We start from the raw sequence: 17,307 nt of genomic DNA on the forward strand, positions 1-17,307 counted from the left end.
TCCACAATACAGCAAAGTTTGTCAGGGTTGGAATTAATTTGTGCAGTGAACCTCACACCCCCAAATCTGCCCTGCGTAGACCCTGTGAAAAGATTTTGAGGGTACACTGGAGAATTTCTTTTTCNTTCCCGTTTCATGGGAGTAGAAATTGTTCACTGGCTTCTGCCTAAAATCAGAGACCTTACAGAAGTATAAAATAGATCTCACTAATTGAAATGCTTAAACGAGAATAAAAACATTTGTACGCTATAAGAAATTACCACTGTTTATTTTATTGTTCTGTTACCTTACTTCCGTTTACATATTTCTTCCTTTTTATTGTTGTAAGCTATCTAGAAGAGAGGTGGCAAATAAATTTAACAAATAAATAAAACTGTATGAAAGTCACTTGCAGACAAATGGCCCTTTTGCCAGTCTAGTTAAGGCAATGACGGTTGGCCTGATCTACAGAGATGTTCCATGGTTGAGATAAGATTGGAACTGAATCCTCAGTGGTCTTCCCAGCTCTTTCATTTGAAACCTTACTGTGTCTCACAGTTGTTGAAGGAGCCTTACCTAGAACATAAGAGCTGTTGTCTATCCTTGCGATCCCTGGTTGTAACCCGTGGGTTCCTTCCTGCAGAAACACAAAGGATATCACCCCAACAGCATCCCCATCTCCGTAAAGTATCTGTGTCCGAGTCTAATGTCCTCCTGGATGAGGAAGTCCTCACTGATCCCAAAATCCAAGCTTTGCTGCTGACGGTCCTTGTAAGTATATAATCCAAGTCACTTGAAGATCCTTCCTGGTGATACTGCTTGAAGAGTCACAACTGCAACGATAGCAGTTCCCTGTCACACAGAAGAGGGGATTGATTTATTCTCCAAAGCACCAGAGGGCAGGACAAGAAATAATGGGTGGAAGCTTGTCAAAGAGAGAAGTAAGGAGAGATTTCCTGACAGTGAAAACAATGAATCAGTGGAATAGTTTACCTCCTGGAGTTGTGGGTGCTCCATCACTGGAGGTTTTTCAAAAATAGACTGGACAACTATTTGACTGAGATGGTATAAGGCAGTGATGGCGAACCTTTTAGAGACGGAGTGCCCAAACTGCAACCCAAAACCCACTTACGCATCATCGAGTGCCGGGTGGGTGTGGCCCATTGGCTGGATGTGGCCCATTGGCTGGGTGTGGCCAATTGGGTGGTCGTGGCCCATTGGGTGGGCGTGGCTGCGGTGGTAACGGCAGACTGGGTGGGACTAAAAAGTTCAATCAATCCCAACTTTGCAAGATCTTTTTTTTTCCCGCGAGAAGTTGAAATTGATTGAACCTTTTTTTTTTTTTGCACACGGCAGCGGAGGCCTAAAGCGAAAAGGTTTTATAAAACCCAGTTGAAGGCCTAGGACTGGGGCGACGGCGCACGTGCCCACAGAGAGGGCTCTGAGTGCCGCCTCTGGCACCCGTGCCATAGGTTCGCCACCATGGGTATAAGGTCTTTGAGTTCCCTTCCAGTTCTATGATTCTATGTTCTTTTCGTCTTTATGATCAAAGCCCTGCCCCTTTTGACTATGTGCTATCTGCATCTATAGTTGATTTAATCTAATAGCTGATTAGAAATTGCAAGCTGATGTTTCTTGTTCCTCCTTTTCTCTCTCCCACTTTTCTCTTTGGACAGGCAACGTTGGTAAAGTACACAGCAGATGAGTTTGACCAGCGAATCCTGTATGAGTATTTAGCAGAAGCCAGTGTGGTTTTCCCAAAGGTCTTTCCTGTTGTGTAAGTGTTGAATTTTTCAAAGGAAGTAATTTTCTGCCAAAAGATAATCCGCAAGGTGTTGTTTTTGAACATGTGTACTCTGGCTCTGGAAGAGTTCACTTGAAATTGTGCAGGCAGAGAGAAAGAATGGGATGTATATAATTGATAGGACATAAATACTAAAGAAGTCTGCAAACATGCTCACGTTTTGGGTAGTGTGATGTCTGAAGCAGCCTTTAGAACAGTGTTTCTCAACTTCGGATATTTTAAGCCATGTGTAGACTTCAACTCCCAGAATTCCCCAACCCAACATCTGGGATTGTCCAAAAGCCCACTCAAATTTGTCATGCACTTTCCAAGAACAGTATAGAAGAGCTGTTGGGATTATAGATTTAAAAAAAAAGAGTTGAACACGATTATGGCGGGTTTGTCTACCTATACCTGCACCCTAGAATTCTGGTGATTGTACTTTGTACGGTGCTAAAAGATACGATGGAATTGTCTAACCAGCATTGGAAATTCCCTGGCAAGAATAATTGACTTTCACAACCATTTCTATGTCAATACTCATTTCTATGTCTCAAAGGTGCTTTTTCAAGAGGCAACTGGACTTTCATGTTTTTGTTTGAAGACGTTTCACTTCTCATCCAAGAAGCTTCTTCAGCTCTGACTGGTTGGTGGGGAATGGAAGGATTTATACTCCTTGCAGACAGCTGGTCATTTGCCTTCTTTTAGAGAGTCGTTGAGGCCACTTGGAGGTTTATCTGTATTGTCAGGTCACCTGAGTGGTACAAATGGGTGTGGAGCCTTCTTGAAACTGCTGAAAGGACTGTATTGTAGACTAAAGATAGATGATGCTGTATCCTTCCCCCTATATTGAGAGAGGGCTGTTCAATTTTTGATCGATACTCATTTCTGTATTGTAATAATAAAACTTTGATATAAACACCCTTGATTATTTGCTGCAGTAAAAACGTGAAGGAGATAACCTGATCAAATATTGTATATATTTTGTTGTCTAGGCACAATTTATTGGACTTCAAGATAAATACTCTCTTATCGCAATGTCAGGATCCAAATTTATTGAATCCCATTCATGGGATTGTTCAGAGTGTGGTTTACCACGAAGAATCTCCACCACAGTACCAGACGTCTTATCTGCAGAGTATGTATCTTACAGCTCCTTCATGAATTAGGAAAAGAAAGAAAAAAAGTCTGCTTAGATACAGATTATATAAAACATATTTTAGGTATTCCCCACATATTTATTCTTTATAGCAAGGGTCTTCAAACTTGGCAACTTTAAGACTTGTGGACTTCAACTCCCAGAATTCCTCAGCCAGCCAGGGCTGGCTGAGGAATTCTGGGAGTTGAAGTCCACAAGTCTTAGTTGCCAAGTTTGAAGACCCCTGCTTTATAGCATGTAAGGCAGTGTTTTTCAACCTTGGCCACTTTTCAAATGTGTGGACATCAACTCCCAGAAGTCTCTAGCTAGCACGGCTGGCTAGGGAATTCTGAGAGTTGAAGTCCACACATCTTGAAGTGGCCAAAGTTGAGAAATATTGTTGTGATTTAGAGGCCTAGAGTCACCCAAAACAGTGAGTTGGTGGTATATAAATTTAACCAATAACATTTAAAAATGTAGGCCTTGCCTCTTTCATTGATACCTTAGGCTACCTTACAAAAGTAATGGCCAAGGAGTACTAATTCCATTTTTTACATTTAAAAATAATGTCCTTTGGGTATTTACACACTTATAGTGACTGTCGTTCACGCAGATTTCTTATCAGAAATATTGGGAAAAACTGCAAAAAGGTAACGGAGGGTTTCAAAGTAACACAAATGCCACTCATCTACAAAGTAAAATGATCCCCCTTCAGTGAAGAATTTCAGAAGAGTTTCTGCCTCCAGAAGCTGTGAATGCGCCAACACTGGAAGTTTTTAAGAAGAAACTGGACAGCCATTTGTCCGAACTGGTATAGGGTTTCCTGCCTGAGCAGGGGGTTGGACTAGATGACCTCCAAGGTCCCTTCCAACTTTATCATTATTATTATTATTAGAGAGAGAGAGAGAGAGAGAGACTCAATTCCCTTCATTTTCTTTTAAGTTGTTCCTTCCCTCCCATTTTAATGCATGACTGAACTGCAAGAAAGCAAACACGGGGCTAATCTAATATAGGGTTTATGCCTTAGCAACTGCATTTTACTATTTTTATGGAACATGCCTTAGGCATCAGACTACTGTATTGTCTTTTATTGCATATGTATTGGAAATGTTTGAGGGTAAGACATTTGTTAAAGTAACAGTTATGATTTTGATGATACATGGATAGAGAACTGAACCATTCGAGAACGTTAAACAATCATAACATTTCAGTGATTGAAAAGCATGTTACATTTTGCACATAACAGCCTGGTTTAGAAGTGGGAATTGAATCCCCCTTGATTGCTGCACACTGAATTATCTGTGCCTGTTGACTAACCTCCAAGTATAGAATGGAGTTCTGGGACATGAGGTGATAGGCCAATTGTGCTTACGGCCCTAAGGGTGAGTCCCTTGATGGGTTCATGGGGTGATGCCGGCATCAAAGTGATTAATCAGAATGTGTAGACCAAAGAATAAGAAGGAATGATTGCGGAGTATGTGGCAGTTAGCTTTCGCTCATCATTTTCCTAATAAAACTACTCTCTCTTTATTGTTGCTGCTGCTGATGATTTGCAGGTTTTGGATTTAACGGCTTGTGGAGGTTTGCAGGACCATTTTCTAAGGTGAGTGATTTGGGCTTCTTTCAAACTGAATGCCACATGGTGGTCTTGGTAAAATCAGAGGGGATATGAAAATGTGAGTCACACTGGAAGGTTAATAAGAAAATTATCAGTGGTCACTAGAAACAGCTTAAGAGCAGTTCGGGGGGTGGAGGGCAAACAATGGATGTTTCTGATCTTGGAATGAATGTTTCTGATTTGAATGTTTTCAGTCTTGAAATATTTTACAGTCATGGGTATCATACGATATCATATTTATATATTGTGAATTTTGATCATACGACCATGGGGATGCTGCAACGGTTTGTAAGTGCAAGGACTGGTCGTAAGACACTTTTATCAGTGCTGTTGTAACTTCAAACAGTCACTAAATTAATGTTGGTAAGTCAAAGATTGCCTGTAGGGTAGAAGGTTGGACGTAGATCAGGGGTCTTCAAATTTGGCCCTTTTATGACTTGTGGACTTCAACTCCCAGAATTCCTCAGCCAGGCACGCTGGCTGAGGAATTCTGGGAGTTGAAGTCCACAAGTCATAAAAGGGCCAAGTTTGAAGACCCCTGACTTAGATGATCCTTGTGGTCCCTTCCAACTTGACAATTCTAGGATGCTATGGAGCTGCATGTCATAGAATTCTGTCGAATTTACATAAACTGGGAGCCTTTGTACTTCCAACTCTCTAAAGTCAGTCCCAGAACTATGCTGATAAGAACGGCTATATCCAGTGGTGGCGAACCTATGGTACAAGTGCCAGGGGCGGCACTCAAAGCCCTCTCTGTGGGCACGCGCGCCGTTGCCCCAGTCCTAGGCCTTCAGTTGGGTTTTATAGAACCTTTTCGCTTTAGGCCTCCGCCGCCATGTGCAAAAAACCAACAACGGTTCAATCAATCAGTCAATTTCAACTTCTCGCGGGAAAAAAAAAGATCTTGCAAAGTTGGAATTGATTGATTGAACTTTTTTGTCCCACCCAGTCTGCTGTTACCACTGCAGCCACGCCCACCCAATGGGCCACGCCCACCCAATGGGCCATGCCCACTCGGCACCCGACAATGCATAAGTGGGTTTTGGGTTGCAGTTTGGGCACTCGGTCTCTAAAAGGTTCGCCATCACTGGGCTATGCCCTTCCTTCCCGAATAATCCCAGTGTAATAAATGCTTGTAGACCAAGAATCTCCAAATACTGTAGATCAAGAAACTAAGCCAAAATGGATGCCTCAAGCACTGCTAGCCAGTCTATTCTGCATCTAGGTCCAGTCCATTTTGCCATGCTTTGCCTTGTTAGTTGCTAGTTCTTATTCACCCTCCATAATGGCAGGCCATTATTTCCTTTTCTTGACCCCTGGTTACACCAGATGACAAAAGTCTAGTCACAGCTGAAACCCAAGCACCCCTTTCTCCAGAGGACTCTCCTTAGCAGCCCTCTAGAATTACTGAGCAGTGAAGCAAATCTGAATTGAGAACCACCAACTGAGCAATTTTGCATTAGCTTAACGTGCTACATTATAAATTGTTTTGCTACCAAGGTGACATTGGATGGACACAACCTCAAATTGACTTTGAATTGGTAGAAATGAAGAAAAGGGTGGTGTTAGGTAATTATATTCCTGTTTAAAAAATATTATATTTAACGGAGAGATTCTGTCCGTGATGGCCTATGGATTTGAAGTCCAATTATTTATATATTCCATTATGCATGAAGCTTTGGTAGCCTAAAAAAATGACATAGGCGGTCTAAGTACTATCAGAAATCTGTAAAAAAAAAAGTAATTGAATGTTGTCCCAAAGGTGCTTTTTCAAGAGGCAACTGGACTTTCTTGTTTTTCTTTGAACATGTTTCGCTTCTCATCTAAGAAGCTTCTTCAGCTTAGAGCTGATGGTCAGCCAGAAACTACGTGCTCTGAATCAAACTCTCTGAAAAAAGTCAAGTGGATTTTATACGGTTTATATTCTTAATTATTTGACTTTTCCACAAAATAGGGGGGGGGGAACCAACATTCAATTACAAAGTGCATAGCTAAACGTCTATGGAGATTCTCAGTCGTCCAGGTCATGGTTGTCCCAAAGGTGCTTTTTTCAGGAGGCAACTGGACTTCTTTGTTTTTCTTTGGAGACTTTTCACTTCTCGTCCACTAAGCTCAGAGCTGGATGAGAGCTTGATTCAGAGCACCTAGTTTCTGACTGACCATTTGCTCTTCTAGATGGAGGAAATTTGGCCTTATATCTGGAGTCCTTTGACATTGGCAGGGGGTAAAAGGAGTCGTCCCAGTTGGAGAAGACCTTTTGGGGAGTGTGGGATCCATTGCTCAAGATCAGGGGGAAATGATTCTAATAAAAGAAAATATTTGTAGCTCAGCGTTGAACCTATGGGGTCCTTGGTGGTCTCTGAACTTGGTTGTTTTCTTGTAGAGGTTTCATTGCCCAACTAGGTTACATCACCAGTTCTAGAAGGGAGCGGGATTTGTTCTCTGATTATATTCTAGCGCAGGGGTAGGCAACCTTGGCTCTTTTATGACTCGTGGACTTCAACTCCCAGAATTCCTGAGCCAGCCATGCTGAGGAGAAAGGGAGAGGTTTCCATGCTGAGCCATGCCGGCTCAGGAATTCTGGGAGTTGAAGTCCACGAGTCATAAAAGAGCCAAGGTTGCCTACCCCTGTTCTAGCGGCTTGCCTTGTTAGTTGGTGGGAGTTTTCTTGGTCATTCCTTGAGCCAATAGCCTAACCAAGGAGCCACCAAGACAATTCCCATCAATACCAACAGGGTAAGCTACTTGTACATAAACAGAGAGCAAAACCCACTTTCTTGTAGCACTGATTATGTTACCTAGTAAGGTAATGAAAGGTTTGCAAGAAAGCAACCAAGCTCAGAGACCACCACACACACACACACACACACACACACACACAAAAGATTAGAAAAAGGAAATTCATTCTTTTTTCATTTTTTTTTTCTAGCAAAGTCAAATACCCGACTACGCTGAGCTGATTGTGAAGTTCCTTGACGCCTTGATCGACACCTACTTGCCTGGAATGGATGAGGAGATCAGTGAAGAATCCCTTCTAACCCCAACCTCTCCTTACCCTCCTGCAGTGCAGAGTCAGCTCAGCATCACTGCAAACCTGAACCTTTCCAATTCCATGACCTCACTTGCAACTTCCCAGCATTCCCCAGGTCAGTTTGCCATCCATTTCTCGATCTGAGGTCGTCCCGTTCCAGTTCTGGTTTGGGGCCACCTTCCTTGGGTGGACCTTGGACCCTTTCTCTGACTCACCCATTCCGCCAGAAGTCCTCGCCTTCAATAGGTTCTGCACGCCTACGTATTTAAGGAGGCCCATGAGCTTAGATTGAAGGATCAGCTAATATATTTCGTTTCCAGTGAATACATAGCCAGAACATCAGAATTGATGGTGTTCCCACGGTATTCTTCGTCTTTCCCTTACTAGTATTTTTAAAGGCTGTGTGATAATTGGAGGAAGGATCAGCTGGCTGCATAGGTACAGAGTCACAGGTTATTTTTACCTTCAAAATATAGTATTCTTGCCTAAAACAAATTGGGGCGTGTTCCTAACTCACGCCCATCACCATCCAAAATAAGCCTTTGCAGTGCAAATATCCAGTTCAGGGATGCAACTGTGGAGTCCATGGTGCTCTCGGAGTTGGTTGTTTTCTTGCAGATGTTTCATTACCCAACCAGGTAACATCTTCAGTGCTAGGAGGGAGTGGGGGTTTGCTCTCTATTTATACAGTATACTAGTGGCTTGCCCTGTCAGTATTATTAGTAGGGGTGTTTTCTTCTTGCTAGTTCCTTAATTAGGCTGTAGCAGCCAAATTAAGATAGAGTGGTCACCTTCCAGGTTCCTTCACTCCCTCAAATATCGCCATCTAGTGGTACCTAGGAAACATATCTTTTCTGTAGCTCAGTGTTTCTCAACCTTGACAATTTTAAGGCATGTGGACTTCAACTAACAGAATTCCACAGCCAGCATAGCTGGCTGTGGAATTCTGGGAGTTGAAGTCCACATGCCTTAAAATTGTCAAGGTTGAGAAACACTGCGGTAGCTGTTCTATGAAACATCCTTTCTCTGGGATTCAATAAGCTTGCAATCTTTTCACTTTCTAGAACAGGGCTTTTCAACCAGTGGCACGGGTACCACCTGTGGTACACCTGGCAGGTGGTACGCAACCATCCTAGAAAAGTGGTAGCGGGGGAGGGGAATGAGCTGAACCGGTGGCAGCACCGCACAAGCCTGAGCGAGAGATGGCTGGAGCTGCAGGGCGGTCAGGGCTCAGCGGAAGCGCCAGGATCAGCACTTCTTCGGGACTGTCAGGGCTCAGTGGAAGTGCCAAGATTAGCACCAGGCTCCAGCTGGAGCTCAGCGCTGATCCTGGCACTTCTTCGAAGCATCGATCAGCTGGAATTTTGCAGCATCTCTAGGGTCTTGTGATTTATATTCAGATGCTTGGCAACTGATTCATATTTATGACGGTCACAGTGCCCCAGGGTCATGTGAAGTGACCCAAACCTGCTGCAACCACCCAGCAGACGAGGGAATAAAAACCAAACACCCCCCACCCCACCCCCGCTGCCAATCCTCAATAGAAATGCTCACAACAATGAAAGCCTCAGACAGGAGGAAGAGCGCCGCTGGGTGGGCAGGCAGGTGTCTTGCTCGGCTGTGGCTTGGGGGGCACTTTTTTCAGTGCCATTGTAACTTCGAACAGTCACTAAGCGAACTGTTGTAAGTTGAGGACTACCTGTACTTTATCACTTTTTGGGGGGGTCATCAAGTTTTTGACCCCTTGCTAGGCGACTGGTGGTACTGGGATGTTGCCATATCCTAAAAGTGGTACAATGGGTGAAAAGGTTGAAAAGCCCTGTTCTAGAAAGCCGGTAAGAGCTGGCTTTTCTCCCAGGTAGTGGAATAGCAAGGGATCATATAGTTCGATACATGTTGATTTGCCACTAGGCTTTTCTTGTTTGTTTGACATATTATTTTATTATTGCGTTTTTATTATTGCTGTTCCCTACCCTGCTGACCTGTCAGTCATGTTATATGAACACAGCCTATACAGAAATAGTTTAAGCCCTTTCCTATTCGTACTTTAGACTGTAATGTGAGAAGCGGCTGCATGATTTCTCTCCCGTTCCATGTAAAATACAGTTGTCCATTGCCTGAAAGCATCCATGGAATGCTGTTAAAGAAAAATGTAGAAATTGGTCTTCAACCCTCTCTGACTTATCTTTTGTCTCTATGTGTTAATTCCCGTGTCATTCCTCTTGGTGGGTGAGTGCAGTAGGTTTTGCCACGAAAAACAAAAATTGAGAAAGCAGGAATTTGCCAGATCTTTGATCCCCAAAGTGAATGTCTAAAGCAGACATGCCAAGCCCCGGGGGCCGGATGCGGCCCGCGAAGTGGTTTCATGCGGCCCGTGAAGCCATCCTGGAAACAGTGAGGGAACAGCCCCAGCTGCCTTGGTCCTGGCCCAGGTCGGCCAGGAGCCAATGTACAATTTTGTGGTGGCCATCTATGCTGAAACTCATTCAGTCTTAGCTTCACAAGGCCGTCTGGAAACAGCGAGGAACCAGCCCCTGCCGCGTCGGCCCTGCCCCCTGGGTGCATGCTGGGGAGGTGTCACCCTTTGTGAAGAAGGAAGAAATGCACCATCGCCTGGAATGGCCAGCAAATGGCCCTCGCCTACTTCACATATCTGGCTTGATGGACTCCGGCGGAGGGGTTTCACCAGGCAGTGAGGCTCCTCCAGTGGACCATGCCTTGGCACTTGCCCCGGTCCCACCCCCTTCTGCCAGAGACCCTCAGATCTGTCCCACTCCTGCCCAGGCCTCCACAGGCACCCTTGACGCGAACGATGTAGAGCTGGCCATGCCCACTCAATAGGCCACACCCACTCCATCCACACCCACCCAGTAGGCCACATCCCCCTGCCCCCCCTCCCCCCTCCCGAGGGCAACCACAATGCTGATGCGGCCCTGAATGAAATTGAGTTTGACACCCCTGGTCTAAAGCAATCATGGCCAATCAGAAGGCAGGTTCAGAGGTGCAACTGAGAGAAGCAGGACCAGGTATCTGTTCTAAACTTCCTAAAGTTACATCAGAAGCAGAGGGAGAACTTTTAGTCAAAGACACAGGGCAAGTCCAAACGGGGTTGCTTCAAGCATAGAAGGAGATACGATACTTTTGGGAGTTCTTGGAAGTTTTTGGAGAATGTCTAATAATGTCTACCTCATCTAGTTGAGGTTTCTTTGGGAGTTCCAATAACACATTCTACTTTATACTAGAACAGGGTTTCTTAACCTTGGAAACTTTTAAGATGTGTGGACTTCAACTCCCAGAATTTTCCCTAGCCACCATGCTAACTGGGGAATTCTAGGAGTTGAAGTCCGCACATCTTAAAAGTTGTCGAAGTTGAGAAACAGTGGGCTAGAGACATCAAAAAGGAACTTATTTTAACTGTCCCCTTTTGAGATGTGATCGCTGCATCAAGTGAGTGGTTTTGTTTGCTTCTTCTTTCTGCGTTGAAACAGGCCCCGGGACCAGAGACAGGCCTTCTCCAATTGTCTCCTCTTGAAAAGTGCACCGTTCAAACAAAAACGTGTTGAGGGTTTTCCGTATATCTGATTTGTGTAGAAGTAAGAATGATTGCTGGAGTTGGGCAGGGGAAGGACGCTGGGAGGGGATAGAGAGATGTATACATTCGTTATCCCTGTCCATTAAATGTTTTGTGTCTTTCCCCCAAACCCGACGGCTGATCGCTCACCTTATCTCTCTCATCTTGTGTCTGTGAAGCCTCTCTGCCTTCCTCTAAATCAGCCGTTTTCATCCAACCTTCCTCGCCCAGGTACACGTTCTCTCTCTTTCTCCTTCCACCCCCACCCCCACCCCTCCATCGTTTCCATTCTATTTGCATGAGCTATTGCTTTTGGAAAATGGAAGAAAATTTTTTTTTGTGGGTAACGTGGCTGGTCAAAAGATGTCTACCCACTTGAAGGGCTTGTCACCGAGCAGAGGGTGTGAGTTTATTCTCCTTAGTACCCAAGAGCGGGACAAGAAGCAATGGGTGGAAGCCCATCAGAGGGAGATTCAACCTGGAAATAAGGAAGGATTTCCTGTCAGTGAGAACAGTTAATCAGTGAAACAGCCTGTCTGCTGGAGTTGTGGGCGCTCCATTGCTTTCAAGAAAACATTGGACAAATTATTTATGCGGGATGAAATAAGGACTCCTGCCTTGGGCAAGGGATTGGACTAGAACAGTGGTGGCGAACCTATGGCATGGGAGCCAGAGGTGGCACTCAGAGCCCTCTCTGTGGGCACGCGCGCCGTCGCCCCAGTCCTAGGCCTTCAGATGGGTTTTATAAAACCTTTTCGCTTTAGGCGTCCGCCGCCGTGTGCAAAAAAAAAAAAAAAAGGTTCAATCAATCAGTCAATTTCAACTTCTCACGGGAAAAAAAAGATCTTGCAAAGTTGGAATTGATTGATTGAACTTTTTAGTCCCACCCAGTCTGCCGTTACCACTGCAGCCACACCCACCCAATGGGCCACACGCACCCAATGGCCACACCCACCTGGCACCCGACGATGCATAAGTGAGTTTTGGGTTGCAGTTTGGGCACTCGGTCTCTAAAAGGTTCGCCATCACTGGACTAGAAGATCTCCAAGGTCCCTTCTGGTGCTTTGATTCTATGATTTCTTTGTCTCCTGAGCATAATGCTTCTGCTCCCATGTGGGAGAGGCAGGACAGGTTCAGGAACAGCAGGATGACCTGGGCCTTAAGTGGATCTCCAGCTCCAGCTCCAGTGAAGGTCTGGTTCCAAAGCCTCGAGGCCATTTCCCATAAGTCCTTCAAAAGTTGCCAATTACGATGGAATGCAATAGATTGGATTCCCAGGAGGGAGCGGAGTGCGTGCCAGAGGTGTAACGGGCGGCTCAGTCCAAATACGTTGTGTGAGAGGAGGGTGAAGATAGCCCCTCTCTAATAGTTAGCAGATAATACGGTGCTTCAGATTGGCAAGATTGATGTAAGGCCCCAAAACCAAAAAAGTCATGTAGTAAGTTCTTTATTACTCCACACCTATAGATGGAAGCTTGCCAGACTAATCACTCGACTGTCTGCGTCTACTATATGTACTCTGGGAATTATTACGGAGGAACTGCCTTCACCCTCTTTCTCTCACACAGAACATCTGCACTGACCTGCCTCGTATTCCTGTGGGATGCATCGCATCAATAAAAACCAAACCAAATGTGGTAGAGCAAATAAATTATTAAATACACAGGGAGAGAACCCAAATTTATGTGATTTTAATGTTACTTGGGTTTACATCAATTTAGTTTCTGCCTTGGCTTGTCCACTTTTGGGGGTGTTTCCCTGGAGTTGCCACGTGCAACTTTCACCCCACCGAAAGTTGGTGTGCCTCCAAGCTATAGATTCAGACGTCATTCTGGACTGGTGTCTTGGATTTTAGCAAATAATGTCGTTGTTATAGGCAGAGCCTTAGGGGAAAAAAATGAAATCCAGTCCCACTGAGACCTTAGGATGATGTCTGAAAAAGACAAGCATCCCCGTTGAATCCTGCGGACTGTTTCCCAGAAGAGCCCAACTCAAGGAAGCTGTTTCTGGCTGTTTGTTGTTCTGCAGGCACTGGTATTTGGAGGCAGAACAATAGCAGTAGCACTTAGACTTATATACCACACCACAGCGCTTTACAGCCCTCTCTAAGCGGTTTACAATGTCAGCATATTGCCCCCAATGATACGCTCATTTTAAAAACCCTCGGAAGGCTGGGTCAGGATCAAACTCCAGGCCATGGGCAGAGTTTGCCTGCAATGCTGCACTTTAACCACTGGGCCACCAGGGCTCCTGAATAGAAGTTCTCTTTGGCTCTAACAGATGTATCCTTCATGTTTTTCTTGCCTCTCTGCTAGCATTGCTTCCCCTGTTCTGTGCTCTTTCTCTCTAAAATCTTGATGTTGAAGAGGATGAAGTTGGTTGATCTCTCTCATAACGGAGACCCAGATCCAAATCATTATTGGATCTAGGAGATTCCAGGGATGTTGGAGTGCAATGTCCATAGTTCTTAGTAAGCATGGCCCTGGGGATTATGAGAGATGTAGTTCAGCACACACTGAGCTACCAGATCACCTCCACGTGCCACAAATATGTCTTGCCTACTTGTAACTGCTCACATCATTGCAGTCTCTCGGGAGAACAGTGATGGAGAGGAAGCTGTTCACTCAGGGACATGTCTGTTCTGAGAGGTTTTCACAGAGCCTCAGTTTAATAAGAATTGTTTTGTTTCGTAACCCCAACATTTGTCCCCCATTTCTTTTGAGATGTTCAGATTATCATGAGTAAAAACCTTGGCCTCTGGGCAGATTTTTTTACAGTACATGCAGAAAAGTGGTAACTAACACAATTGCTGCCAAGAATACGGCGGGTGTGTATTTCTTTTCCTGCTGCAGAGCACACTAATCAGAGTGATGCCTGGGGAAGCTGGCCAAATTGTTATAAGAACTGTTCATCCTTGCACAATCTGCAAGGACTCTGCCGTGCTACATCTTGACAACTCAATCTCCTCTTTATTCCCCTATTTCTCCATATTCGGGGCAGGACATTAGTTTGGAGTCGATGTTATATAGAGTCAACAGTCAATCCTGCTTTCATTTCTAGGAAAGACTGATCCTGCTCTGTTAATTCTATTTAGAGTCCTTCAAAGTTACTACAGATTTGAAAAGAGCGAATTATGATCATTTTTCACACAACAGCATCCTCAGGGTCATGTAATTAAAATCTGGACACTTGGCAACTGGCTCAGATTTATGACGGTTGCAATGTCCCAGGGGTCACGTGATCACCTTTTGTAGTCTTCCTTCTGACAAGTAGAGTCAATGGGGAAGCCAGGTTCACTTAATAACCGTGGCAAGAAAGGTCGTAAAATGGGGCAAAACTCACTTAACAACTGTCTCGCATAGCAACAGAAATTTTGGGCTCAATTGTGGTCGTAAATCAAGGATTACCTGTATTAGCCCTGGAGATTGGAGATAGTTCCATCTGGCTGTGAAATTCGGGTTACCGATAAATACTTAATGGCTGTCCCCCAGGAGATTCTGAGTTATACTTGGGACATTCTCCTCTCTGCTCCAGGTCTCCTTAAATAGACTATGTTTGGATGATCCCCAGTTTTAAAGTGATGGGAGAAAGAAGGAAATAATTCTGTTTTTTCCATATCTGCATGTACGTTTTAATCCCTTAGTTGACTTTTTTTTAAAAATTCTGCTCCCCAAAGCTGTCAGTACTTTATTCTTCCTTCTTTAGAGAATACTTAAGTCCTTTGAACTGTTTCTCTTCTCTATCATTTCCTCCCCAGGAATGCCATCTTACATCTTCTTGGAGTATTTGTACTTCTGTTTCCACCATCCTCCTTTTTCTCATTTTGTGATCTATTTCTCTCTTTCCTTCCAAGCCTTTTCTTACCCCTTCCCATTAATTTGATTTAAAACAGCGGTGTCCACTTTAAGACTTATGGACTTCAGCTCCCAGAATTCCCCAGCCAGCCATGCTACAACTTTTAAAGTTTGAAGGTGGAACGCCCCTGATTTAAAATCTCAAAAATACTCTGTCTTCAGAAAAAGATGCAAATTAAATATCCTTTGGGTAAGATTCGGTTCACACCCTTAATTTATGCTGAAAAAGTGGGGGACAGAGAAGTGGGGGTTAGCAGGAGCACAGGCAAAGTGCTCCAGCCCAGACGTGGAGAGGTCATAACCTCTTGTTGAATCACACAATGGGCTGCAACTAGATTATCCCTCTTTTTTAAAATTTGAAATACTTTTCGGTGGGGAGGTTTTGAGTCAGTATTTCAATCCTTACCCCTCACTCCACAGATCTTCAGGCCTGCCTTTTTGTATTCTGCGACTTCCCTTGTCACAAGTATTGACGTGACAGATCTATGGAGATGCTCAATCATCTAAGTCAGGGGTAGTCAACCTTGGCTCTTTTATGACTCGTGGACTTCAATTCCCAGAATTCCTGAGCCAGCTTAGCTGGCTCAGGAATTCTGGGAGTTGAAGTCCACGAGTCATAAAAGAGCCAAGGTTGACTACCCCTGATCTAAGTCATGGTGGTCCCAAAGGTGCTTTTCCAAAAGGCAACTGGACTTTGTTTGTTTGTTTGTTTTTTCCTTGAAAGTGTTTCTGACGTTTTTGCAGGGCACCCATTTCCACCTTTAAATTCCTCCCTAAATTGGATTCATATTCCCCTGTTTAAGGGAAAAAGAGCTTTGGAAAAAGGATTTAATGATGGAAATAGGTACAAAACCCTGTCCAAAACCCTGGGCTTTAAATCATTGGAAAAATAGGGTGCTTCTCTCCATCTTAGGGGATAAGGAGGACTTTAAGCTCAAGAAGCACCCATATTGCCTCTTAAGTGTTCCTCTCCCAGTGCCTGATCTTGTGCAAGGCACAAGGATTATTCGTCCATATATATCTAAATTTAAAAATCTAGTTTAACGAGGAGAAGGACGAGGGGGGACATGATAGCAGTGTTCCAATATCTCAGGGGCTGCCACAAAGAAGAGGGAGTCAAGCTATTCTCCAAGGCGCCTGAAGGCAGGACAAGGAGCAACGGGTGGAAGCTAACCAAAGAGAGAAGCAACCTAGAACTAAGGAGAAACTTCCTGACAGTTAGAACAATTAACCAGTGGAACTACCTGCCTCCAGAAGCCGTGAATGCTCCAACACTGGAAGTGTTTAAGAAGAGACTGGACAGCCATTTGTCCGAAATGGTATAGGGTTTCCTGTCTGAGCAGGGGGTTGGACCTCCAAGGTCTCTTCCAACTTTTGTATTATTATTATTATTATTATTATTATTATTATTATTATTATTATTATTAAAGTTATGCAATCCATTTCCCTGGAACTGGGTGGTACCAGGTGCCTAAGCTACCTATGTTTGGTAGCCAGCAGGATGCTGAGGTTGGACTCCAAGAATGTGGGGCGTGCTTATATCTCTGCTGCCTTCCAACTCAATTCAGCTACCATTTGCAATTCTACCTTCTCCTTCCTTCCTTCCTTCCTTCCTTCCTTCCTTCCTTCCTTCCTTCCTTCCTTCCTTCCTTCCTTCCTTCCTTCCCTCCCTCCCTCCCTCCCTCCCTCCCTCCCTCCCTCCTTTGAAATAGCCTTGATGCAGCCAGTTACCTTATTTTAACATTTGTATAATCCTGTGACTTCCAAAGGATTTAAGCTAATTTGTCCACCGGTGGTTCTTTCTTTCTTGATGCTTTTATTTTTTTCAAGGAATCGACAAAGAGAACGTGGAACTTTCTCCAACGGCCGCACACTCCAACAGCGGAAGGACTCGTCATGGCTCAGCTAGCCAAGTGCAGAAGCAACGGAGCACCGGCAGTTTCAAACGCCACAACATTAAGAAGATGGTGTGAAGCTTTTTCTTTCTTTCTTTCTTTCTTTCTTTCTTTCTTTCTTTCTTTCTTTCTTTCTTTCTTTTTTAAAAAAACCCCTGATTTATGCCCCCTGGCCCCACTTCCCCCCCCTCGAAACAATCACGGCCGCACTTAAATTTGATCCTCCCGCCTCCTCGCCCCTGCCCGACACACAGTGCCAGGCAATTAACTTTTGAAACAGTCCTTGTACATTTATTTTTGGATTTTCACTTCGATTTCATACAGCTGCCTTTTTTTTTTTTTTTAAGACTTGCTCCTCCCCTGATCATTTTCAAAACGGTGATTTCAAAGCTGATGAGTGGAACTATACGAGGAACTGGAAAAAAATAATAATGAATT

The 17,307-nt window shown here is 44.3% G+C and overlaps 1 protein-coding gene across 1 annotated transcript in view; it reads left to right on the plus strand.

Annotated features, from left to right (window-relative positions):
• The window catches only part of NF1 (neurofibromin 1), a 65,153-nt gene extending 48,206 nt beyond the window's left edge, over positions 1–16,947 (plus strand). Inside the window, exons 16-21 of the mRNA XM_015826065.1 lie at positions 623–750; positions 1,656–1,756; positions 2,758–2,900; positions 4,457–4,503; positions 7,448–7,664; positions 16,805–16,947. Coding sequence (XP_015681551.1) covers positions 623–750; positions 1,656–1,756; positions 2,758–2,900; positions 4,457–4,503; positions 7,448–7,664; positions 16,805–16,947 — 779 coding nt within the window. The remainder of the gene's footprint in view (positions 1–622; positions 751–1,655; positions 1,757–2,757; positions 2,901–4,456; positions 4,504–7,447; positions 7,665–16,804) is intronic.
• The last annotated feature ends 360 nt before the right edge of the window (positions 16,948–17,307 follow it).

Source organism: Protobothrops mucrosquamatus, unplaced genomic scaffold (assembly GCF_001527695.2).
Source record: "Protobothrops mucrosquamatus isolate PMUCROS unplaced genomic scaffold, P.Mucros_1.0 scaffold2940, whole genome shotgun sequence".
In the NCBI taxonomy this organism is placed as follows: domain Eukaryota; kingdom Metazoa; phylum Chordata; class Lepidosauria; order Squamata; family Viperidae; genus Protobothrops; species Protobothrops mucrosquamatus.